This window comes from Adiantum capillus-veneris, chromosome 1 (assembly GCF_014529385.1).
Source record: "Adiantum capillus-veneris isolate H3 chromosome 1, ASM1452938v2, whole genome shotgun sequence".
Lineage (NCBI taxonomy): Eukaryota > Viridiplantae > Streptophyta > Polypodiopsida > Polypodiales > Pteridaceae > Adiantum > Adiantum capillus-veneris.
Window position 1 is genome coordinate 50,616,555 of NC_140931.1, and position 26,084 is coordinate 50,642,638.

General features: G+C 43.2%; 1 protein-coding gene across 1 annotated transcript; it reads left to right on the forward strand.

Annotated features, from left to right (window-relative positions):
* The first annotated feature begins 1,152 nt into the window (after window positions 1-1,152).
* On the forward strand, window positions 1,153-18,189 carry LOC147464713 (protein CHAPERONE-LIKE PROTEIN OF POR1, chloroplastic-like). The gene is made up of 5 exons (XM_086516262.1): window positions 1,153-1,308; window positions 1,441-1,550; window positions 16,897-17,279; window positions 17,383-17,459; window positions 17,863-18,189. Exons 1-5 carry the CDS (start codon window positions 1,226-1,228, stop codon window positions 18,011-18,013), a joined length of 804 nt encoding a protein of 267 aa, XP_086372388.1. The 5' UTR covers window positions 1,153-1,225; the 3' UTR covers window positions 18,014-18,189.
* The last annotated feature ends 7,895 nt before the right edge of the window (window positions 18,190-26,084 follow it).

Here is a 26,084-nt window from a genome sequence, read left to right on the forward strand (position 1 = left end):
TCAAAATTGTGGACTTGTCTTGTCTTTATACAAGTTTTGCTATGTTAGGTCCATTTGGTTTTGTTATTATATCCTACAACATTGAATTCTTGAACATTGCCAATATGTTTGATTTTGTTGAGGCTTTAGAGTAAAGGGAATGAAAGCCAAACTTTGTGATCATAAATCTTGTAGATGGCAGATATGCAAGGCTTGAGGAGCTAATTCTATGGAATGCTCTTTTAGCACAATCTAAAAGCATATTTTAAAGCCCTTTATTGCCATTTAAAAGATATCCCTTAATGTCTTTTTGAGATAACCTATGGAGCCAATCTCCCTATTCTCTCTACTTACATGTAGTATACTCTTTGACCCAATGGTCATGCCATTAGGCTTCAATGTGGAAGTTCGAGGCTCAAGTCACATTTTTCTTCATCGATTTTGTTTAGTGAGAGTGGAGTCAAAAGCATGCGATCAAGCTATAGAATACAAATTGCATTACAATGCACCCCCACCCAAAATTTTCCTTCTCTTGAGTTTTCAACACTTGTCAACGAATAGATCTTTGAGGTATATTGAATTGTTTCTACGACGTTAAAAGCTTGTCTTCGCTTCTTCTCTCCCTGTCTAAGATGGCGTGCAATATAGTAGCTTCACGATGATGAATCATTGGACCACACAATGAACGCGGCTTTCCTACAACGCCAATGTATCACGATGTGGGAAGAATCTGGAGGTTTGCACTTTACCATTATACCACCCACAATGCTCCAGTTACAAAAGTGCGTTCTTCTCTAAGAGAAAACACCCTTATTGATTGAGCTTATCCCCTTATATGCAATTTGCACCTTTATGAGAACAATCTAGCCTAGTTCACACTCCTTTCAGTGTGAGATAAAGCACTGAGGCACTAGGGACCCTTCCTTGATGCTAACAATGCCCTCGCAAGCACAAGAGTTTTGACATCATACCTGACTTGAGTGCTCATCTTCTGTTCACATTTGAGCTTGTTTTTCTCAAATTTGTAGCTCGAAGCACTCCCTACATACCTCTCTCTCTCTCTCTCTCTCTCTCTCCTAACCTTATGTTGTGAGCTCTCAATTGCCAACCTCATCTCCAATGTCAGGCATGTGACATGTTTTATCTGGTCCCATGATTTTTTGACCATATAGGGCACTCATATCATCTCCCTCTCTCTCTCTCTCTCTCTCTCTCCATTTACAATTTTGGATGTGAAGAGGGGAAGATGGCGGGTCTAAGAATTTCCCTCTCTCCGGCAGCCCCGCTTGTGGGTCGCCCAGACGGTCATGGGTCTGCCCAGTCTGCAAGGTACAATTTCAGCTGCTCAAGAGGGCTTTAACTTGAAATGTACAACCACAAACAGGTTTTCTCACGCAGATTTATGGGCATGAAGTACACGTTTAGGTTTTAAAAGGCATTTTTTTCGAAATGGACAACCAGGTTTCTGGGTTGCAGAGAGCTCCATTTTTTCTGGCCAGGCCAAAAAGGCAGCAGACACGTCCATAACCACAACAAAATAGTATGTGCATTGGGTGGTTCTTCTGATGAAGGTAAGCTTGTTCTCTACTGCCAAGGTTTTTCAATCCTGTACAATATCCCGTGAAAATCCTGTAATGATTGTTGAGAGGAAATAGTTTTTTCTGCTCAAGTAGTTGTGTTTCTTCTCTTACTCGGTCACGGAAAAAAGTTGTGAGACGAGTTTTGCGCCTTGTGCTAATCCCATTCATATTTCCTCTGCACCTGTGTATGTATATGTGTTCACAAAGTGAAGCCTTCACTCATTCTAGTTTGGCTTATTTTGTTATTTTTTCTGCATCATGTTTATAGTGATGGCCAAAACTGCCTTGGTCTCTCCCTCTCTCTATTGTTCCATCATAGGAGTGCTCGCTCAGGCCTTAGTGTTATTTGCTAATGCCTGCATGTGTTTAAGTTAGTCGTCTCGTGTATGTACAAGGTGCGAGCCCCGGCATCTTTCAGGGGCAGATGATAGGGGGTGAGGGTTGTTTTGTGGTTGTTCGTTGCTGTTTGTGAGGTAGTTCTAGTCCACACATTGCCATATATCATGCCAGTCTTGCCCAAATCGCGTGTTGATGCTGTATGGATATGCCTGGCCGTGCCACTTTGTTTTCCCCTTAATGGCGTGATTATGTGGCGCCTTCTTTTTGGGGTCATTGTGGCTATTATTCCATATTCCACCTTCTATGCTGTGGGGCAAGCAGTTTGATCGCCAAAAGCTAACTAGGGAAATCTTGGCCTGGTAGAAGCAGAGATGTATCTGGTGAGTGCCTAGGGTGTTAGAAGGAGCCTATCACTACGCGGATGTAGAGGAGCTGGAAAGCCATTCAAATGGTATAGGTGGTATATAAGAGGAATTTAGGATATACCACATTGGTGGGTCCATATTTCCGAAGTAATCTTGCCCCATGTGAGGTGGAAGAAAAGTCGTGTACGAGGCCAATTCCTTGAAACAAGTATATGACGCTCTTCAATGAATAGCCAGGTAATTTAACGCATTGACTGTGAAGGGTGTGGAGAAGCTCTATTGATCTGCTAATGAGCGTACTAGCTGTTGAAGGCTCATGGTATGCAAGCAATCAGTGTTTTGCACCACCCATAGTGCCATTCAACAAATAGTAGAGAAGATAGAATCCTTCACAAAGCATGTATAGTAGCCAATTGCATATCTAGAGTGCCGCTTCTACATCCCAAGTGCACCAACATGAAGAGTGGATCCTTAGCTTCTGCTCAAAATAAGATGAGAACCAAGAAATTTTAAAATCTAGGAGACGGCCTCAAGTCTTAAAACCATAGTGAAGGTCCACACATACATATAGTATACCATATTGAGCATGAGGGCTATATGTATTTTTTCTTGCCAACAAGTCTAATGCTCTCTCTCTCTCTCTCTCTCTCTCTCTCTCTCTCTCTCTCAATAGTGGATCAATCTAGTTGAAGACCAATATAACTCTATAGTCTCTATCTTGAGAAGGGACAATGGAGGCGTATGTATTGATTTAATTCATTTCTCTCTCTTAAGAGCAGTTCAACAACAAACTTCTCTTACCTACATCCCTTGTGGAGAGGATGAATAAGATAGTGAGTGAGATGGCATTCCCTCGCTTGCATCATGCCCCTCTCCCTCCCTCTTTTTGAGGTGAAGCAGTTGATTTATGTAACCACTTTCGGCGAATGGTCGGACAAAAAATAGTGAATTACCACAATTTGCAACTCTTAAAACACTTTTACTCTTCTAAGTATCTGATAATTGAACAAAACAAGAGACTGAAGAGAGAGATGACAAAGATTGTGAAAGAGAATCGGTCGCCTTGAATCGCCACTATCGACGCCCCCGGTTGGGGATTTGTCTATTGATTGACCGTGTACAATTGACGGCGGGAATTTGCAATTAGTCTTCTTCAAAGTCGCAATCTGTATGTACGAAGTGTGTGCTTAAACTATTCATTGAGTGTGTCAGTGCACACAATATGCTCTTAAAATGGCTGGCGCTCAAAAAGCAGCCCAATAATTATAGTTTGCAAGAAACCCCCCCCCCCGTTCCCCCCCTTCTCCAAATTTGCGATTTGCAATAAAAACAGCTTATGCTTTTTCTCTATTGTATGAGAGTGTAGGGAGAGAGAATCCTCTCTCCTGCCGATGAGGAGAAACCTCATCCTAATGGAAAAAGCTTTTGGTATGTTATGTGTATGGTTATTGGATGCAACATGGAAGTGGATGGTGAGGGAATTCATGTTTTTTCAGCTCTCATTGTAACAAACTTGGACACTCTAAGTCAAGATTCTACCGCGACACAGCAAAGGTTCACTTCAAAACAGTTCACAATTCACAATTGATTCGACACGGCCCGACGGAGTTCCGTGCCTAGAGATATTGGCCCCAAAGACTGGCGCCCCTTTCAGTATTTCTTTTTGTATTAATTTGAGTTCAAAGTACAAGAGAGTGGGAGGGTTCTCACTCTCAGACTGTGCGTCCAGATGCTTTGAGTTGTGAGGAGCTTATATTTAAAGGTTACAAGGGATGCCCATAAGCAGAGCCCCAAAAGCAATCAATTTTTAAAAGCCTCTTAAATAAAGCAACTGGCCCAAAAGCTTCCCCAAAACAGCCAGCATAAAATTCAGCTTGCGCAAAAGCTGGAATTCTGTACAGCCTGCTTTTTCCGTACGCACTGTCACGTCAGCAGCTCCGCGTGAATTCCGCCGCATTTTTCGGAATCTGCCACGTCACCCTGTCTCCGCGGGTTCTGCCGGCCGAGGTGTGTGTCCTCTGCTGCCCCACTTATAAGTGTGTCTAGGGCCATGATACGTCACCAGTTTGTGACATACCCCCCTCTTGAAAGCATTGTAATCGCCCTCGATTACGCCTGCAAAACAGACAAAGGCCATAAGCTGTTTTAGCAGACACTGATTGTTAGTACCCACGCACTAGGAACAACACATTTAGCACATGTACCAATCGACAGTCATCAGAGGATATCACTGGACATCACAGGACACCACATGGCAAATCACATTCAACAGTCATTCCAATCTCAGACTATGATTAATCGGCAACGTATTTAGCAATCGCATCTAGATCCAATGGGGACCTCACAGATGCCCGATTAACTAATCCTTATTGCAATCATGTCTATAGAGATTTGTCACACCAAAATGCTGCAGTCATTTTGTCTATCACTTCCTGCACTTAAACAAGTCAAGTACAAATCAGTATCATACTATCAGGAATTCCAAATTTTAAAGTCATTACAGCAGAATAGTGTCAGCTCACAGTATCCCTGAAACCCAATAGGGGTACCAAACCTATTCTTGATGGTATTCTTGTTTAGTGCACAGTAGTCTATGCACATACGTTGAAACCGGCCCGTAGGGCGGTAGGCGTTGGCTTTCACCCGAAATTCTTTACTTTATACACACACAATACACATGCGCCATGAGCCATCCTTCTTCTGCACTAGGAGCACTGGGGAGCAAAAAGGTGAAGAACTAGGCTGAATCAGCCCCTTCTCTAATAACTCCTCAACCTGGCCCATAATCTCTTTCTGTTGCGCCACACTAACCTTGTAGGGAGGTCTATTTGGTGGGCTACACCCTGGCACCAAATCTATCCGATGGTCCTCAGGTCTCTCTGGCGGCAATTGCGACGGTAATGAATCAGAAAAACAGTCACTAAACTTTTGCAAAAATGCTGACCTTTCTTTATCTAACACAGATAAATTTGACTGATCACTATCTGAGACATCACGTGCAAAAATCAAGTACGCAGAAAGATGATTCTTTATTACAGAAGTGATAGCAGAAGCAGATACAATAGGGACTGACTCTCCTTTAAGCTTTACATCCAAGATGTGAGTTTTGCCCCTATGCTGTACAGTGATCTTTTTGTTGTAGGCATCCAAGACTCCATGCACTCGGAACATCCACGGGATCCCCAACAAGGCGTCACAACCTTCCAGCGGCATGATGTAAAACTCTTCAGTGTCCATATACGATTGAATATGCAGACGCAGTTTTCCAATGATGGGAGTAACACACTCTGAGTGGCCAGGACATGCCAACCCTGCCTCTGCTGTGTACCCCATCTCTTCAGCTTTGATGCCCAGCTTCATAGCTAACTCTGGTGAGATAAAGTTGGCTTTGGCACCTGGATCAAAGAAGATGAGTGCCGTCTGATCCCTAACTTTACCCCATGCCCCGCATAACTCACTGGTATCTGTGCTGGGCCTGTCACCCACCATGTCTGGCACTAAACCTGCCGTGGGTTTTGGCTTCTTGCCTTTCTGGTCTTCTTTATCCTCTCAGTCAGCTGGCCTTTTCCTTTGTGGACAATTTATAGAAATATGACCAGGCTGCTTGCATATAAAGCATTTGTTCTCAGCCATTAGGACCTTCTTTTCCTCGAGCGACTTGCGCACAAAAGGCTTCCTTTTATGTTTCTTTGCCTGCGCTCCAGAAGTCCCAACTGAATCCTTGTCTTTGGTGGCCTGTTCTGACCCTTGTGACGCATCAGGAGCCGTTTTCACAAAGGGCTTCTTTGCTGAATTTTTCTTTTGCTGCCCTCCTTTATCACTGCTCGGAAATCCACTGTCCTCTCCTTTCAACAGGGCAAGACCAGTGTTCGCAACTTCCATAAGCTGAGTAAGGGTAGCCACTCTGTTCTTTGTACAGTAATCACGAAGCCCTTTAGGCAGCCCACAACAGTACTTCTCTATCTGCTCTGTCAGTGGCACAAATCTATAGGAGGTCACTGAGAGTAACACTTTACAAAACCTCCTATTGTACTCCAGCAAGCTCTTGCACGAAGCTGAAGTAAGCTGGTGCCAATCTGTCAGGACATCGGCTTCAAATTCATTTGATAGCCAAGCAGATGCAAACATTTGCTTGAAGTAAATCCAAGTGGCGGGTGCCTATCCTTGCATTAACAATGTCGTCCACCATGTAAGCGCATTGTCCTTTAAGAAAGTGGCAGCTTTCCTAACCTTCGAGGCCTCTGTAAAATTCCCTCCCGCATAAGCTGTATCAAACTGCTGGAGGAAAGTGAGTGCCTTTGTCTTATCCTCGAAACCACTGAAGGTACTGAACTTTACCGCTGCACCACCTTCTTTATAAGCCTTCGGCTTCTCTAGTGCCCCCAAGTTGTCATACGGAATGGTCTGCAACATGGGCACTGTACTAGGCATGATTGGCACGCCTTGGCCATTCACATTTTGCGTAAGAGGTGCGATATCTGGCTGCTGTCCAGAAAAACCAGCCATGCCAAAATGACCCTGTGGCACCCCAAACTGGCCCTGGTTGCCGTGGAAACCTTGCTGCATGCCGATAGTACCATACATGGGGTTTGGCATGATGCCTTGCATACCCCCGAACACTGTTCCTGGCATGTACGGCTGACTTCCAAGCGCATAACCAGCCATACTTTGGAACACTGATCCACCCCCGAAATACCCAGGATGTACCGTGGGTGGTGGAAAAACTGAGTGCATAGCCTGGTATCCAGCTCCCTGCATTCAAGACAGCATGCTGGCTCTGAAAGGTGGCGGGTTGAACTGGCATAACCTGTGGAATAGGCGTTCTAGCCACCTGTTCAAGCACGGGAGGAATCTGCTTTGGAGCCCCCGACTCCGCAACATGCGAGTGTTCCCTTTCCTCTTGCGTCTCATGAAGTACCTGGGCTTGAGCTTCAACAAGCTCCGTACGCGGTGTAAGTTGCCTATTTTGCTGTTGCACTGGTGGCGCTTGCAAGAATTCCATAATTCCCTTCCCCTTGTCGGCCATAGTGTAATCCCCGCGTTCTTGCACTGTGTGTCTTTACCTTGAACAATCCAGGCTCACTCTTTGAGGAAAAAGTGATTGATGTCCCGGCAGCGGAACCATGAAACCGGCCCGTAGGGCGGTAGGCGTTGGCTTTCACCCAAAATTCTTTACTTTATACACACACACAGAGCACTTTGCAAAGAGAACCTGCGATGGGAGTTAACACTTAAATACACACACGGCTCAGAAGCTAGAATGCTCCGAGCAGACGCCGACAACCTGTAGGCCCCAAAATTGGCGCCCCTTTCGGTATTTCTTTATTCTTTAGGAGGGTAAATTACAAGGTAAGGTCCTGGGAATCCTTCACGTGTATCCACCTAGATACCATTTGATTTGGCCAAATTTCGGCAGCATAACAGCCCCAAAACTTGCGCGAAACCAATTCCCCTGCTGGAACTCGCTTGCACTGTCGTATACCCTCTGATTCCTGTCCAAAAACAGTAAATTCAGCGTGCTGTATTTACTGGTTTTTGCCCTGTTTTCAGCCCCAAACAGTCCCCTAACTGTCCTCTGCCAGTGGGGCACGATTCCCAATGGTCCTGGCGTCCGTATGGCTGAAAAACAGTGAATTTACAGCGCATACACAGCGCTGATTTTGCACCTGTACGGTGAGGTTATGACCCTCACCAGTGCCTGCTTTGGAGCAGCAGTTAGCTACCCCTGTTCCTGCTCAAGGAGGCTCTTGCCTCAGCACAAAAGCATGAACCCACACAACTGTACATCAGTCAAATGAGTAACCCTCTTGTGGGGCATCACATAACTGCACGTAGGGGAGAGAAGAGCAGTGTGTAGTGTGCAGGGCATCACTCCTAGCACCACACTGTACATGAGAGGGAAAGGAAGCACTCCATAGCTCTTAACCTGTGACAAAAGCTGAAATGAGGCCTCTCCCATCATAAAAATCAGCGCCCATTTTTCTGCAAGAGGAAAGTGCATGAAAATTCGACACTTGGCGCATTTACAAGAATTTGCCGGTTTCGGGTTCGCCGCTTAAAAATATCTGGACCGGTTGCCCAGTTGACTTCACGGCAGAGTTATAAAATGTTCCCCTAGTCATACGAGAGGTAATGACGCGAACACATTTCATGGCCCAAAATAGCAGTTCCCTAAATTTTAGGAGATGCTTCTGTTGGGCTCCCACTGGTCCTCTGACCATCTATCCTCATTGGGACCGCATCCAAAAATGCAATGTGGCCCAACTGTCGGATACTTTTTGTTGGTAGTCCCACCTTGACTTTACGCCTTAATTGAGTTCACTTCCTAGTATCCACCAACTTGCTAAGTGCGACGGGGGGACCTATATGATCTTGCTCTGAGCCTAGACATCCTCTTACCATACGAATTCCAGTGCCGACCACTTCCCGTCTGCGGGTGAATCTACCGTTCACATTGGCCATACAATGTCCGACCGTTTGCTACTTCAAAAAGAGGGTCTTAAACAAATAAAATAAACCCCATTGGAAAGAAACCAACAACCAAGGTTAGCAGTTGCCACATCTCTGTGACATGGTTAATAACTGCCACGTCCTCGTGACATACGCCATGAGTCATCCTTTTTCTGCACCAACAACACTGGAGAACAGAATGGAGATGAACTGGGCTGAACAGCCCCTTTTCTAACAGCTCCTGTACTTGGCTCATTATCTTTCTGCTGAGCCGCACTAACCCTGTACGGAGGCTTATTTGGTGGGCTACTGCCTGGCACCAAATCTATCGCATGGTCCTCGGGTCTCTCTGGCGGTAATTGAGACGGTAATGAATCGGAAAAGCAGTCACTATACTGTTGTAAAAACATTGACCTTTCTTTATCTAACACAGATAAATTTGATTCATCACAATCTGACACTTCACGTGCAAAAACCAAGTACGCAGAAAGATGCTTTTTCATTACAGAAGTAATAGCAGAAGCTGATACAGTGGGAATAGACTCCCCTTTAAGCTTTACATCCGGAATGTGAGTCTTTTCCCTGCTCTGTACAGTGATCTTTTTGTTGTAGGCATCCATGATTCCCTGTACACGAAACAACCAAGGAATACCTAACAACACATCACATCCGTCCAGTGGCATGATATAAAATTCTTCAGCATCTACATAGGACTGGATATGTAGGCGCACCTTTCCGATGATGGGTGTCACAGCCTCTGTATGGCCAGGACATGCCAAACCTGGCTCTGCTGTATACCCCATCTCTTCAGGTCTGATTCCCAACTTTGAAGCCAATTCTGGGGAAATAAAGTTGGCTTTGGCCCCTGGGTCAAAGAAGATAAGCACTGTTTGATCCCTGACCTTTCCCCATGCTCTGCAAAGCTCACTTGCATCTGAATTTGGCTTGTCACCCACCATATCTGGCACTAGACAAGCCATGGGCTTCTTTCCTTTCTTGTCCTCCTTGTCTTCAGAATCAGCTGGCCTTTTCTTTGTAGGACAATTGTAAGCAATGTGGCCAGGCTGCTCACAAGCATTTGTTCTCTGTCCTCAGGACCTTCTTTTGCTCTTTTGACTTGCGAGGAAAACGTCTTTTCCATTTCTTTGCTGGTCCCTTTTCTGATTCAGCCGTAGCTTTATCTTTCCCTGCATTGGCTGACTCCTGAGTCCCTTTCGGAGCCTCATTGGGAACGTGCTTCTTGGCTGAATTTTTCTTGCCTGATCCTGCCTTGACGCCAGTGTTAAATTCACAATCTTCTCCCTTGAGCAAACCATTGCCAGTGTTTGCTACCTCGATGAGCTGCGTCAAAGTAGTGACTTTGGTCTTCGTGCAGTATTTTCTCAATCCTTTGGGTAGGCCACAACAGTATTTTTCAATCTGTTTTGTCAATGGCAGAAACCTATAGGAAGTTACTGGAAGTAGAGCTTTCCAAAACTTTCGATTGTAATCATCCAGATTTCTGCAAGTGGCAGCATTAAGCTGGTGCCATTCTGTCATGACATCTGCTTCAAAGTCATCAGATAACCATGCTACTGCAAAAATCTGTTTGAAGTAAATCCATGTGGATGGAGCTTGCCCTTGAAGCAATAAAGTTGTCCACCATTGTCCTGCATTCCCTGTCAAGAAAGTGGCTGCCTTGCGGACCTTTGAAGCCTCTGTAAAGTTTCCCCCTGCATAGGCCTTGTCAAACTGCTGGAGGAATGAGAGAGCCTTCTTCCTGTCATCAAACCCTGTAAAGGTCGTGAATGACACACCTTTGCCACCTTCTTTGTACGGAGTTGGCCTCTCCAGCGGCGTTAAATTGTCATATGGAAGTGACTGAAACATGGGAACATTATTAGGGTTCATTGGTGTTCCCTGACCGCAATTAAGTTTACCTGGAAACGCCATATTTGGCTGCTGATTTGTAATTCCAGCCATACCAAAATTTGCTTGTGGCATCCCAAATTGGCTCTGAGTGCTCTGAAACCCTGGTAGCATGCCCGTGACACCATACATGGGGTTGGGCATCATCGTTTGAGCACTCCCGAACATTGTTCCTGGCGTGTAGAACTGATTTCCAGGTGCATGACCAGCCATGCTATGGAATACCGATCCACCTCCAAAATAGCCAGGGTGTACTGAAGGTGGTGGGAAGACCTGTTGCATAGCCTGTAGGTTGCTTCCCTGTCCATTAGAACCAACTATAGGCTGTTGAAAGGTGGCGGGCTCAACTGGCACAGCTTGAAAGACTGGCATCTCAGCCACCTGTTCTTGCACCTTAGGCACAGGTTGTGGAGACTGCATGTTCTCCGTCAAGTGTGCAGGTGTTTCCATTGACTGTGCAGTATGAATCACCTGTGCTCGAGCCTTAACAGGCTTTTGAATATGATCGAGTGACCCAACTTGCTGATTGATGATGTGGCAGTTGTACGGATTTCCGTGATTTACGATGGCAGCTTTTTGGCTTTGCTTTTGGACCAGATGCTTTTGAGTTTGAAGGCTTTTTACTGTAAACTGCTTTTGGGGCCTAGGGCCTTTAAATATGTGCTAAGGGCTCATTCTCTGGCATGCTTCTTGGAGAAGGTGCGGACTCTGGAGTACTGGCTTGTACTTTGTTGATGCAATATAAAGAAATACCGAAAGGGGTGCCAAGGTTTGGGGCCAATACTCTTTGGGGTGGAATTCCGCCACTCTGTGTTGCGTGTCGTCTCTCTCTCTCTCTCTCTCTCTCTCTCTCTCTCTCTCTCTCTCTCTCCAGTTCAGTTGTTATTGAAGTGCTAAAAGTCTGCTTAGTCTGTTCTTTTCTATTGGCACGTGGTGCCCGTCTTGTGACAGTGGTATCAAAGCATCAGGTGTGTGCTCTTCTGAAAGCATACCGGTCCTACAAAAGAGCAGACAGAGCTATTGGAATTTTATTCCAGGTATCTTCGCCCTCCAACCCGGACTTATTAGCCACTCCCACCCTTACTTCATCGCGCATCGGGCGCTGTCACAAAACGGGAGCGTACATGAGCACTTAGAAAATCTGAAAATTATAATTCTTTGAAAAACATGAGAGAAGGGAGAAGATCGACACAGTATTGGGGACCGGAACATCTTCTGGTCCCCCCCCCCCCCCGTTCAGAGTATTCTTTTATTCAGGGAGAATTCTTATACAGGCACGAGAACCCGAGGAAACCCTTCCGTTCTGTAGTCTTAGACCCGAAGGTCGTGCTTTCCCGTAAAGGGCTTGGGCACAAGGCCGTTCCTTCCCGTGAGGGACTTAAGCGCGAAGCCGTACTTTCCCGTAAGGGACTTAGGCGTGAAGCCGTACTTCCCGTGAAGGGCCTTCCCTTGAGACGAGAGATTCCTGCAAAACAAACCACACAAAGCAGCAATTCTCAATGCGTATCAACACCTTATACCTGTCGCTCCTTGCTCGGAGAATCAACCTCCGTACTCAGTCGTCACGCGAGCACTTGCAAATTCCGTCGCCAGTCTCTGCTTCAGAATCCCAGCGCTTGCACTTCCTGCTGCTTCCGGCTCCTCCAAACTGAAACGCTGGCTACCCTTTTATAGGGTCTGACACCCGGCAGGAATAGGGGTCCAAAAGTAGAGCTTGGCGCTCCTAGAGAGAGGAGAGAGAAAATCGCATTTTCTAGAGAGAGGAGAGAGAGAGAGAGAGATCGCAATTCAGCCCCCCCTGCGTTGGTTTTAGCGCTGGCTTTTTCTATAAGAGCCTTGCCTGCTTTATTATATTAATAAAAGTGACCGGTCACTTTATAAAATAAAGTGTGAACCTGTTCAAACTTTAAAAACTCACTCAGTTAGTGAAAACAATGCTACACGGACACATTCCAGGCGTCCCTGGGTGCAGGACACGACACAGATGCAATGCAAACACAGACTCCTCGCGGGAAAACATCTGTCCTCCCGCGACTGTTCTTGCTTTTCGCAAAAAGCTTCATTGAACCCATCTTTATTCTTTTGCTTGTGTTCTTACGCGTATTTTCTTACTCAGTTCGGATTTCCTCCTTAGCATACGGGATGCCCCCTTACTGATGCACCCGTCACCCATCATGTGACGCATCAGAGGCACTCGTAACCCGGCCCTTTCCACCGAACTTACGGAAACTCCTTTGCGATGTTTACCGTCACCCATCAAATGACACATCAGAGTTGTCCGTTCCTGATGGCAGTTCCTGTAGCTACAATCTTTTTAACAGTTGTTAGTGCACATAATAAAATATCCTAAAAAAGAGATTTAATCATTAAAAATAAGAAAATAGTCCAATTAGCAACAGGCGCGCTCCCGTCTTCACCGCTGATGTCTTACAGGGCATAAGCCATTAATATCCCTTGCAAGAGAAGGATCCAAGATTTGTTTCAAGTCACTGTTTTTCTCAAAAGCAGTGCCATGCATATGTTGATGTCTACAGCTACCAAGCAGCACACTCCAAGGACTTGGCAAGCTTTCAAGAAAATTTTTGCTCGAAGTTCTATGGTTTCTGACATCTTCCTTCAGAGTGCAACTTTTGGCAGAGTGGGGTATCCTGAAATGCTTGCCATGGTACCCAAGCAGATTATATCTTGAAATTTCTTGACATCTCTCAGTAGATGTCTTTTCGAGCAGATGACCTTGGAGGCTTAGTGTGATTGCTATCTTGGGACTACCATTGTCGCCAAAGAAACACTGTTTGTCCAAGAGCTGATGGACCATGCTGTGCTCGGCTACGACCCTATGGAATGAACCTAACCCTAATTTTTTTGGTGCAGGTTTTAGGATGGAAAGTCAGTCGACTTTTCGAGCTCGACTGATGTCGAGATTGCTTTTTAAGTTTGAATTTTGTGTGAGAATCTGTTTGAGAACTTGTTTGGTGATCCTGTTTGGAATTTGTTTGAAATGGATGCTATCTGTTTTAAACCTGTCTTGGTGCCGATTTGAATTGTTTAACTCTGGTTTTAATACTGGTTTCAATGATTGGTGATTTTACTCCCGGGTGGAGAAGTGAGAAATACTGTTTTGGTATTGTTTGACCTCGGAATGGCGCAGGTCGATGCCTGGGGAGCGTTATGTTGTATGCTAGAAAACCTCCGAACGACGCAGGCCGATGCCTGGGGAGCGTTTGGTTGAATGCTTGTAAAATAATTGTTGTTGTGACTCCCGGCCGGAACCTGGATGGTTATACGGGAGGAGTATTAAGAAGATGAGCAGTGGTTACTCTCAGCACCTCCAAATGACGCAGGCTGCGGTTTGGGGGGGGCGTTTGGTTGTAAAAGGTCTCTATATCTCCCGGCCCGTACCTTTTTAGGTTATGCGGGAGGAGTGATGAGGGAGTCGTTGAATATCTCCCGGCTCGGACCTTGTTAGGTTATGCGGGAGAAGTGTTCAACGGCTTTATGTTTCTATGTCTTGTAACATGCATATGTAAGCATTTGTGTTGCATTGTGATGTGCCAGCTACTGAATATTCCTAATTGGATGAGATTGCTTAGGTATGTAATTTTTTAGTGCATCAAGACATCCGTGGAAGATCAGTACGGTCTGGGTGTGATAGCTAATTTTACTACGCCGGAATATCAAGAGTTCCGATCTGGACGAAAGGAGAAGCTAACTCCTTGATCAAAAGAGCAGAAAGGAGAAGCTAACTCCTTAATAAAAAGAGCAAACTAATTGTCCCTCGGAAATTTTTGAGCTAACTTGAGTTGTTTTGCAGATATGCTGTAATCGCGGACGATTACTCTCCTTCAAGAAGGGGCAAGGTGGTACCAAATGTACTGTACATGGCGTATATGTATGTACTGTACGTTGTTCCGTATAGGAAAAAATTTTACGTACGTAAAAATACGTACTCTTGTAAAAAAACCGCAAAGTACTAAATTTTCTAGGACATTTTCAATAAAAAACAAGAGAGAAGCCAACAACTTATAGAGACATTCAAAGACACGTTTTACAAGACAACCATATACTGTGTAACTATTGCAAGAGATTTGGATTTTTATTTTAAATCAACATTGTACGGGCTTTCCACACCCCGCCCAAAAAAAAAAAAACGGCGTATGGATCGTTCCGTATGGTACGGATCCGTACAGAACGTTCGTACGGTACAGAACGGATCAGTACGTACGTTTTGATCCAACCTTGAGAAGGGGAGATGTCACAAATTGCTGACGTGTCAAAGCCTAAAGAATGGAGCCAACTTGCAAATGCTGGCCGAGGGGCCTAAACCCTAAGAAGAACAAGTAACAGAAGAAGTCCTATCAACTTATGGGGACCCCGTCAGATGGGGCCCCAAGTGACATAAAGGATTAAAATAAAGCAGGACCCGCACACACGCAAAATTGATGACGTGGTAGATTTCCGAAAATTGTGCTGGCATGATGACGTGGCAGGTTGTACGGATTTTCGCGTTTTGCGCTAGCTGATGACGTGGCAGCTATATGGATTTCCGTGATTTACGCTGGCAGTTTTTTGGCTTTGCTTTTGGACCAGATGCTTTTGAGTTTGAAGGCTTTTTACTGTAAACTGCTTTTGGGGCCTAGGGCCTTTAAATATGTGCTAAGGGCTCATTCTCTGACATGCTTCCTGGAGAAGGTGTAGAGTCTGGAGTACCGGCTTGTACTTTGTTGATGCAATATAAAGAAATACCGAAAGGGGCGCCAAGGCCAATACTCTTTGGGGTGGAATTCCGCCACTCTGTGTCGCGTGTCGTCTCTCTCTCTCTCTCTCTCTCTCTCTCTCTCTCAGTTCAGTTGTTATTGAAGTGCTAAAAGTTTGCTCAGTCTGCTCTTTTCTATTGGCACGTGGTGCCCGTCTTGTGACAATGACCTACTTGATCATGCATGTCCTGCTAGAGGCTCACAAAGTGCCAAGCTAGATCCTAAGATAACTAAGACTGATGCTGACCTCTAGCAGTAGCTTGTCCTCGAGTGCAATGTGCACGTGACAATATCTGTATTTGGAGATGAATTATTGCAGGATTCTCTCTTCATCAAAAGGGTTTATGTCCAAAAGATTGAATTTGTATGCATGATTGCATCGGGTAGTAACTGGTAACAATGTGGTTTATTTTTTGAGTATGTGGGTGTAATCGAGGGGACAATAACTCTTAAAGTACTCTTCGTTAAGAGAGGGATAGGTGACAAGCAATGACGTGGCACTAACACGTGGTGAAGCAGCAGGAAAATGGAAAAACAAAGGGACTTTCTCTGGGCGTAGGCGTTAGTGAAATGCAACCCAAAAACCTCTGCAAGTCATGGATTGTATGAACTAAGACATGGCTGCAGCATGCTTATGTAGCACTGTTGTACATGGCTGATATTTATCAGGGAGAAGCTTTTGTGCAACCATTTAGTCGACAACTGTTGACCTAAAATTAATTTTAGCAAATGATTTTTGAGTCGCTTTTGAGGCTACATTCCCATAAATTAAGGGCTCTAGTGCTAGATGTAATTGAGATCAGCTTGCACGGTCACACAAACAATTGTAAAAACTCTTGAGATGATATGTAAAGATATACAACATGGGGCGCTCGACTTAGAGGGCCAATACTCTGTGGAGGGTAAGTACGCTTCTCTCGTGTTGTCTAGTGTCTTCAAGTGTCATTTATATTGTTCTGCTCAGTCTTGCAATTGCAGTTTGTGAGTTCGGGTTGATCATCCGCTTGACAGGTGATTACACTGATGGTCTCTGCCTCTCTTTCACTAAATAAGTAGCCATCCTTACACAAGCTAGCAGTTCAGTAAGTTTCCAAATGGTTTGCCAGCGAGTGCCTTAATGGTTTCGCTATCTACAAACAATCCTGATACCTGCTTTCTACTACTGGAATGAGCATGGACCGAATGGGGCGAACCAATGAAAACAAACAATTATTATTTCAAAACTATAGCAAATGGGTTTGATCTTAGGAGAAGTTTAATTGTTAATGCCCTTTGCAAATGCTTCTGTTCGAGCTACAACTTCATTTTTTCATTTTTTGACCTTGTACCAATGTTGGCTGTTTTTGGTTCCCACTCCAACTAGAAAAGTGCAGGTATTTCTGTATGTCAGAATTGGTCCCATGCAAAAGGAATGACGTCTTTTATGGTGCCTTGTGATTTCTGTACTTTTACATGTACGTGACAGCTGAAGAAACCTGGCATGAACAATTTTTCTTGATATTCCAATGATTTTTTTTGCAGGATATACAGCTGTATTCCCGAGAATCTATGTGCGAGATCCACACAAAGTTTTAGGGGTTACTCGGGATGCATCCGAGGAAGAGATTCAATCAGCTCGCAACTTTCTTGCTGAACAATATGCACATCATGAACGAAGTAGGGAAGCTGTTGAGGCAGCTCATGACAAAATCATCATGGAAAGCTTCCGAGCAAGGAAAAAATCAAAAATCAATCTTAAGAGCAACCTTAAAAAGAAAGTTGAAGAATCACCTCCGTGGGTGAAAAGAATTCTGAATATTTTTGAAGTTCCACCTTCTCAAATTATACTACAGAGGGCGGCCTTTTTTGGACTTATGGGAGTGTGGAGTGTGATGAATCCAGCCGAGGGGGGCCCCGCATTTCAGGTTATGCAACCACCATATGAAAGAGCATTTTACAAACATTGTTGAGCTTTATTCTAATCAAAGATGATTGTGAGACTGCTCTTAAGAATCGAATTATCTGCAGGTGGCTGTTTCTCTAGCAGGATGTGTGTATCTTCTTAATTATAGGCTCAAAAGCATTGGGCGGTCCTTCATGCTTGGGTAAGCATTCGAAGTGTTTATTCACAGTTGATATGAAAGAATTCGTTCTTTTGTTGTTTGTTTGTGTTGCCGTGTCTGTTGTTTAGAGTAGAATACTTGTTTCACAGTTTCAGTCAAGCAAGCTTCTCTAACTTATTTTACATAAGCCTCTTCTAAAAGGATTTTCAAGTGAATAATGGTTTTCTTTTTTCAAATCTTATTTTTGTTTAGAAACATATCAGGTCATGTAGTTTTTCTTCTTCATCTGTTTTCTTGTGTTGCCTTGCTTGTGTGTTTTAGCCTCTCTTATAATTTGTACGCTCAGAACTTTTCTGTGTGTGTGTGTGTGTGTATATGTATATATATAATAAGTTTCTCTGATTCATCAAGCATTTGATCTAATTGAGCATGTCTGTGGTTTCAGATTCGGCGGGCTTGTTGTGGGATGGTTGGTTGGCTCCTTCATTGTACCTGTCGTGCCAATGGCTTTACTGCCTCCGAATTGGAGCCTAGAAATCATAACGGCACTGATATCATATGTATTCATGTGGGTTGCATGTACTTTCTTGAAGTAAGGACACCTTATAGATATTGTATACCCGGGCCTCAAAAGGCTGGACTTGCAAGTGGTGGCTCTAGCACTCATCTATGCCTGTGCTCAAAAGGATGTCCGTTAAATGTTTCAGTAACACACTTTCTAGAGTAGATAGAGCTTTTCTTCCTTTTTAATGCACCATTACTATTTCTGTCACACTAGCCAATTTACCCGATCGACATTTTTGTAATGTACCCATTAGTGGTGAATATCAATATGTATCGGGATTTGTTCAAAAGAAAGCATGCTCTATGAAGTAGTGATTGTCACTTGAATGACCGTTTTGGGAGGGATTTCTATCGAATTCCAAGCAGAGTGTCAGCTAATGACTGCTTTTGTAGTACTGAGCGGTGAGGACTGGTTTAAATCTTGTGGACTTGAAAATTTGTTTACAATCTTCAAGGCTCTAATGGGAAGTGCAGTTAGTAGTGGCTTCCTTTTTGGTGGTGGTATTTCTCTTTTGCTTGTCCTATTATTCTCAAAGCACACACCTAACACTTCCCCCTAAAGATACACCTTCATTTGACATGAATCAATCCATGATTAAATTTGCAATTAGGATTTTCTTCTTGTCAATTGCTGTACGGATCCCAGTTACCTCTCTCGGGCGCTCACTCTATGTAGAACTCCTATATCTCGTGCGTTCAAAGGGTATCATAAAAATTCCTTACCTGTGATTTTTTTGTGAATATAGCACACCCTTTTTGTGTTCAATCCGTATTTCTTTTTGAAGCTATACCCCTTTGTAAATGAAGATGTGGCAATTTTTTGAAATTAAAAAATATCCTTCTATTGAACCCATGTGATAAGTAAATATCAGGTGACCTCCCGCTATGTTCCGTCTTGAGTAACAGGTGGAGTTCAACACTTGTTGGATAGATCTTGGAGGTTTTTTGGGATTGTTTTCTACCACATTAAAGTTTCTTCTGCCTGTAGCTACTACATTGCAAAGTGAAGAGTAGCCTGTTGATTTATACCACCTGATTTAACAAGAGCAGTTGCCTTCTCAGCACTTGCAAATGAGAGGTTTAGTGCTAACTGGCTCATTGATCTTTTTCCTTGGATGAACACTTTTGTTTCGAAGGTTTCCTGTTCTGACCCAACGTTGAATGTTCAAGAGGCACCCTCTGAATTGCACCCTTGTAAACTGCATGTTAGATGTTAACAATGCTGGCATTATGGCAACACAAAAAGCTCGAACTTATCTCTTCTCTATCTCTCAACAACCTTTGGGCGTATCACTTTGACCTTCCACTCCATTATCGGCTCAATGTGGTTTGGTTGAGGCATTGCTTTCCCCTTTTGCCTTGCCTTGCCTCTACTGTGTCTATGTTAGACGGCAGTGCCATTGTTTGTGGTTGGTCGGCTTTGCTTAGATGCTTCTTGATGTGAGATTAAGTACTTTGCCATAACCTTCATTCATACGTTCTTCATTTTCGTATCCTTAATTCATACCTTCTAGAATTTTCCTATTGATGTGGTTGTCACTCAAAAAATGTGTCTTTGCACATCCAAACATCTTGCCAGTCCTAATAGTGAGCTTCAATGAATTGACATTTAAACGGGCTTTGTTCGTATCTAGCACGAAAAAGCTCCCTAGCCATGAATATGTTATTAATAAATAGTACTTTTCTTGAAGGAATAAGAGTTCCATAAACTATTAATAATTTATGGATCACATGTGGATTTGTATTGTCATGCTGATGATAACAAGGATCTTATCCATAATAAAACATGCATTTGCATCCTAGCATTCATAGTAGGTAGATTTTAAATGTTCTCAATAAGCTCCTTACATTGGCAAAAGGGTCAAAGATTGGTTTTTGGAATAAAAACTGATAAAGGCAGGAAAGAAACATGATTAATTTTTGCATTTCGTTGTCCCATTAGAAAGATACCCAAGTTGAGGTCTTTCTCAAACTCTCTTTATGTTAAGGTTCTCATATAGCCAACTTGTTTGAGCACAAGTGTAGAAGCAATGCAAAAATTCATCACTTGGCATGTTTTACAGTTAAGACATTACAACCGTGGGTATATGAAGCAAACATAACGTTACATATGTGCATATTTAGCCTCTCAAAATTCATCTAGTGTTGTGCAAGATCTAAACTCTTTGTTAAGAATCTCAAAAAACAAGGTCTTCATGCTTTTATTCAAGTGTCGAGGTATTTTCAATAAGTAACGAGAAATGCTAAGGTCAACTCTTAGCTTTTAATAACCTTGCCTTTGGACAAGTGCCATAAAATGTGGAGTGACGAGTAGTTTAAATGTGATGTTGTCTTAGCATGGAAATGCTAGTTGATTGAGGTGGGTCCAACAAAAAATTGAAATTCCACCTTCAGTAGTGTGCTTCCTCAAGCACTTGTGCCACCAAAATTGGAATGAATTACTCAATAAACATGTCGACTAGATGCTGCTTAGAAGCAAGTTGGATTCCATAGAGTCAGTAAACTAGCTGTGGGTAGTAAGTGTGCGCAAAGAAATAAACTAGTTTTGATCACATGATACGCAGTGGGCATGCATTCTACAATTTGAAAGATGTGTCCATAATAGAATACACTTTTTGCAAATCATGTGTTGCATTCAAATTTGTTTCAAGAATTTTTCTTTTCTTGAAATGGTCATTTGGTTGATGTAAATCAAGACTTTGACCAACAAGTGCAACCAAGAACTTGCTAACCATGCTAGAGGTTTTGTATGGAAAAGGGCTAGTGAGAAGTGATAAGCTTTAGGGACTACGTCTCTGATAGGCGAGGGACTCTAGCATATTCATCTCCACCTATCTGTACTCCTATTATAGGCCCCCTGGCCCATCTTCAGTAGACCCCTTGACAACTCATGCTGGACCGTGTCCTTCTGTCTCGTGACATTACTCCCTCCTTGAAGGAGAGTTTTTGTCCTTTAAAAAAAGGTGGAATGTTTGTTCCTAAGAACACTAATGTCTTCTTAAGTGGCACTTTCTTTATGTCTATCTTTCCACTTAACCAATACTTGTGGACGCACACGATGATGAGTACATAAAACTTGATAGGAAGAAAAATTGTAGGCTATAGCTCCAACTCGCTTGAATATATTTGAATGGGCCACAATATGTAGGAGATAACGTAGCTATCTAACCAGTTTTTATACTTTTTGAATGGTCTGGAATACGTAAAAACATATCTTCACCTTCTCTAGAAGTGACTTATTGATTTTTTTTTCTCAACATACATTCTGTATCTATCTTGTGCTTGTCAAACATTTTGACGAGAAATCTTGAGCATATCCACGTGATCTTGGATAATGTCCTTGACTTGCTGAATTGTTGATGTAGCCAATCCCACCCTTACTGATGGCTTGGGTGGAAAGGTGTACATAAGACTCAACAAGTACTTCACTTGTTTTCATTAAAATGCTTCATAATTAGTCAAATGAATGAATTTACATGCTGCTTAACATATGAATTTTCTAAACACTAGGATCCATAACACTTAGTGTGCATACATTAGCAAAAAATTATCCGAGCGTGTGTTTCCACTATTGGAGTGTTTTGTGCTTGCCTATGCTCATGGCACAGTTGATGCACATAGCATACATGAGACTTGAGGGAATAGATATGTAAATAGCTCTTTAAAAGAAATTAAACACTTTCCACTTTGAATCGTAACAATTCATAATATACTAAACAGAACAATTACTAAACATGCTAAAATATGTGAACCATGATAGAATGCAAACATAAATCACATCCAAGTAAAAACAACGAAACATTTTTATTGACATGAAATAGCCTTTGCTATGTACGTAATAGGTGTGCATAATTATAACCTAAAAATCTTAATCAACCGTTCATTAATGTTGTTTGTCGTACTTGTTACATCAACAAAGTTTTACTAGATGTTCGATAAGCTTTGGCCACTCAAATTGTTCCCAATACCTCATGCTTGAAATGATCTAATAAACGGATTTCACCAGCACCAAATAGGGACTTTTTTTATAATAAAAAAAATGAGAAAAAGATCCTTCTATTAGTTATTGAAACTGCCCATAGGGCTACAACCACCTCTTCAAGAGAGGGCCACAACAACCATGGTGGGAGACTCTCCCAATGAAAAAACCAGAATATGTACAATGGGGCTAAATCAAGAAATGGGGGTAGGGAAAAGCCACACAGGTGGTCGGTAGTGCCATCGTAGAACACCCTAGACCATGGTGTAGAAGGGCCCAGGACGCCAGAGTCGTAGGAAAGCCTCTCTGCGCTCCCGCATGCGGTCGGAGCTGCCCTGTAGTCCCTCGAGCCGTCCTCTGAGAGTGTGGATTAGCTCTAGCCAAAAATCGCGTATAGTCTCTTCTGGTGGCACAGGGCGAGCCTCAAATATGCGGAAACAACGGGCCCACCAAATGAACCAGAGTGTCATGCCACTGATGCGCTCCCAACACTCCTCTCTCTCGCTGCACCACTCCCGTGGAGTAAGCTCCCCTCCTGCCAAATAGGGACATTTTTATGATACATAATTAAGAAAAAGGCATTAATATCTGGTCCATAGACTCATATTCTTCACATGTGGAATATTTCTCATATAATGATGTTAATAAATGTGATATTTGTCAAGTAAAAGAAGTACTTGTGTGTGGAGTTAACTTGAAACACTCAATGACAGGATTGAGAGGGACCTTCCTAAAACCTTGCCGCACACTGGTTGAACCGAACTCGGTGAATTCCTAAACCATGTTGTACACTGTGTGATTGACAACATGTGCCAAAGAACGATCCTCACTTTGTAGGCGTATGATCGCCTTAAGAGAATCGACCACTAAAAAGTATATAATACCTTGAGTAGACCTTCAATTCCATCATAAGGGAAATTTGTTGGGGTTCACGCCAGCTGGCTAACCCATCTCTAACCCTAACCTTATTCTTTCATATACTATAGAATAAGGAGTTGTGAGATTACATCCTCACATTGTGCTCCACCCAAACCCGTGCTCCTACTTCCCTCATTTTCCTGCACGCACGCACACCCACACCCACACCTGTGCACACGCACTTCACAACTGGTATCAGAGCCCAGGCGGGAGGTGCATCAGCATCGTCACCTTTATCTTGCATGCACAGGGCTCAAGAGGAGCATAAGGTCTTGCAACGCTTTCAAAGCTAAGGAACTAGAGGAGGATCTATAGAATCGAGTGAAGAGGAACTTGACTCATCTAGTAGCAGTGGATTATGATGAGAACTGAAAAAAGGTAAAGGAAGTGCTAGTGACTTTGTACAATTAGCACTGGTGATTGCAAAAGCAACGCAAGGCAAAGTAAAATTGCAACAATGGTGACACCAATCTGTAGTGCAATAGATAGATAGAGAGAGAGAGAGAGAGAGAGAGAGAGAGAGAGAGAGAGAGAGAGAGAGAGAGAGAGAGAGCTTCCTTGCCTCTCTCATGACACTCTCGACGAGAAGAGAAAGGAGTTTCGATAGCGAGAGAGAGGGAAGAGGCCGCATTGTGATTTTGAAAACACACACAAATGGTTTCAAAGAAGCAAAGTATGTGAAACACACACACATATACTTAGCCTCATCCTCATGGAAAGCGAGGGAGAGAGAGAGAGAAAATGTCTTCTTAGCTCTACAAGCTATGTTCGTTTATGTATATCTACTACTTTTTTATGTCATGGTATGTGCAAATTTGGCTCTGTGTGAGGGAGTTTTTATGTGTACTCACCCTTGCTTCGGATAGTGCTTTTCTCTTCTAGGGCTCTCTAGATCCTTAGGGCAGTTGAATGAGGTTTTTATGCTTTGTAAGTTTTTAAAGTTGTGACTATCTATAAAAGCCTATACTGATGTAATGGTTTTTCTTTTATAGTTTCACCTAGGTCATAAAATGAGCATTGCAAAAACAAAAAAGGGGGAGTTCCTTTACGGCCTTCAGAAAGCAAAGTAGAGTCACCCTTCAAATGGCCTTGAAAAGGAAAAGTAGAGTCACCCTTTAAATGACAAATGGAGCCATATAATATAGATATTAGTTGGAGGTGCCGCCTCTGGAGGCACTCTCTCTCTCTCTCTCTCTCTCTCTCTCTCTCTCTCTCTCTCTCTCTCTCTCTCAATTGGACAGCCAATGCACACCGGTTTAAGGCACCCGGACACAAGAAATGAGGACGTGGGGGGAGGGGCTACATGAATCTCTTTCCCCTTTATATATAGTATATATAGACCTTTCTTTTTGCTATACTCACAATTGTGAGTGGAGATGTATATAAACTCAACAAAATAATGTACAAAAGACCTCAAGCACATCTTGTGCCTTGAGGGATCAACATTACTATAGATCGGCCTTTTTGTTACGGACATAAGAGACTTACTTGAGAGAGATACAATGGAGGGTGTCACCCTCGAGTTGGCTAGAACCACAATCATCTTTCGTAGTGTCAACTAGAATGGAGTGGGATGGCTTGAATCGCTCGGATCCACTCACCAAAGCTCCTCCCTTTTCCATTAGAGACTATCACTTCCCTGCTTTCTTGGATTATCTCGTTGAAGTCAGTAGTTGAGAGTTCATTTTTGAAAATACATTTGTTCCTAGTTCTCTAGACTTGTTTAAAGTAGCCAAAGCACAAAACTTGTGTGCATGTAAGGAGCTTGGTTCTTTATAAACTTCCCTCCCGTGATGAACTAATTTTTGTAGAAAATAATCCTCCAAGTCTTTTGTATCCATTTGTAGACTTTGCCTGCCAAGCCACTTATAGTCAGATATTATGATCTTCATTTGCTGTTTGCATCCTAAGAGTGCTATCTGATCCAATTGCTTCTTTGCATCATGAGAATCTATCTTATCCAATTTCTCTAGCAAAGAATCTTATTGCCTATCAAAATAGCCCCCTAAAGTGCCTTCCATAGGAATATCTTCATTGCCTGGGGCCATTAATGGTCCCAAATGTTACTGATTAGCATTCTTCGCCTCGTTTCTAGCCATTTCTTATGCCATTGTTTATAAAGAGGGGCAAACCAATCTGTTTTAAGCATTAGGTTAAAGTAAACTTCCTTGGTTTGAAGTTTAAAGAAAATTTTGTTCACAAGCCACCACTAGGCTTTCCCCTCAGATTCAGACTCACAAATAGGCATCAGAACTTGATTCAAATCTTCGATGGCTCTTTCAATTAGAAGTCTTTCAGGAGAAACAGACTCGTCAATTGGTTTGCTTTTTTCCATCTTGTGTTGCTGCCATCCCAAAATTGAGCTAGATATCTCAATCCTTTGTTATTGATCTTCCTAGCAATCTCTCTCAAATGGAGTTACTAAATCCCTTCCCACTTTTGATAGCCATGGGAACCAGTGTGTTATGGAGTTATGGAAATATTTGGCGGACTCCCCCGATTCCAGGGTCTCTGTACCTTCGACACATGTACAAACTAGCTCGCTCGTGATGGCCCTTAACCTTAGTTTTTCCCACTAAGGGGCTAGCAGTTTGTCGTGAATCCCTAGTTCCTTCCAAGGGCCCCTTGAGAGGAGACCTTCGCTTTGTTAATCATGTCATCATAATGGCCCATGCCTGGTCTTGTTTGGCTAGTGCAACCAAAAAATTAGCACACCGAGCCTTTGCGTGCACCTTAGGGTTGAGAATTCCAATGACGCCTTGCTCCTTAGGTTTTGCAACAATTTTCCATCTGACCCACTACCAGGGGAGCAAAACTCTTGTGCTATCTTTCCAAAGGAATTTGTTCACCAGTTTCAAGAATTCCTTTCAGCCATTTTTAAGAGAGGACCTGCAAAGGATATGTACGAGATCATAAAAATATTAATCACTTGTACTCTACCCTGGGAGGGGAGGAGCACATACTCCCACTAATGCATCTTGCTCTGCACTTTGTCCAAGACCCACAAGAACCTCTGCTTGTTAGTGATGTTGACCCCAAGTGGGGCCGCTAGATGGCGGAATGCCTTTCCTTTAGAGACGGCCTCTCCTAACCATTCACATGGGTTGAACAAGTGACTCTCTAATAGCAAGCTCAATCTTGATTCTTCAATATTGCACTTTGACCTTGAGGTGGTGGAAAACATTTGAACGATCCCCAAAGCCATA

Bases quoted from the DNA above. Each gene is read 5' to 3' on its own strand.
- LOC147464713 (XM_086516262.1), top strand. From the start codon at position 1,226: ATGGCGGGTCTAAGAATTTCCCTCTCTCCGGCAGCCCCGCTTGTGGGT. The intron at 1,551-16,896 runs GTAAGCTTGTTC...TTTTTTTTGCAG, and splicing joins GGGTGGTTCTTCTGATGAAG to GATATACAGCTGTATTCCCG. The intron at 17,460-17,862 runs GTAAGCATTCGA...CTGTGGTTTCAG, and splicing joins GGGCGGTCCTTCATGCTTGG to ATTCGGCGGGCTTGTTGTGG.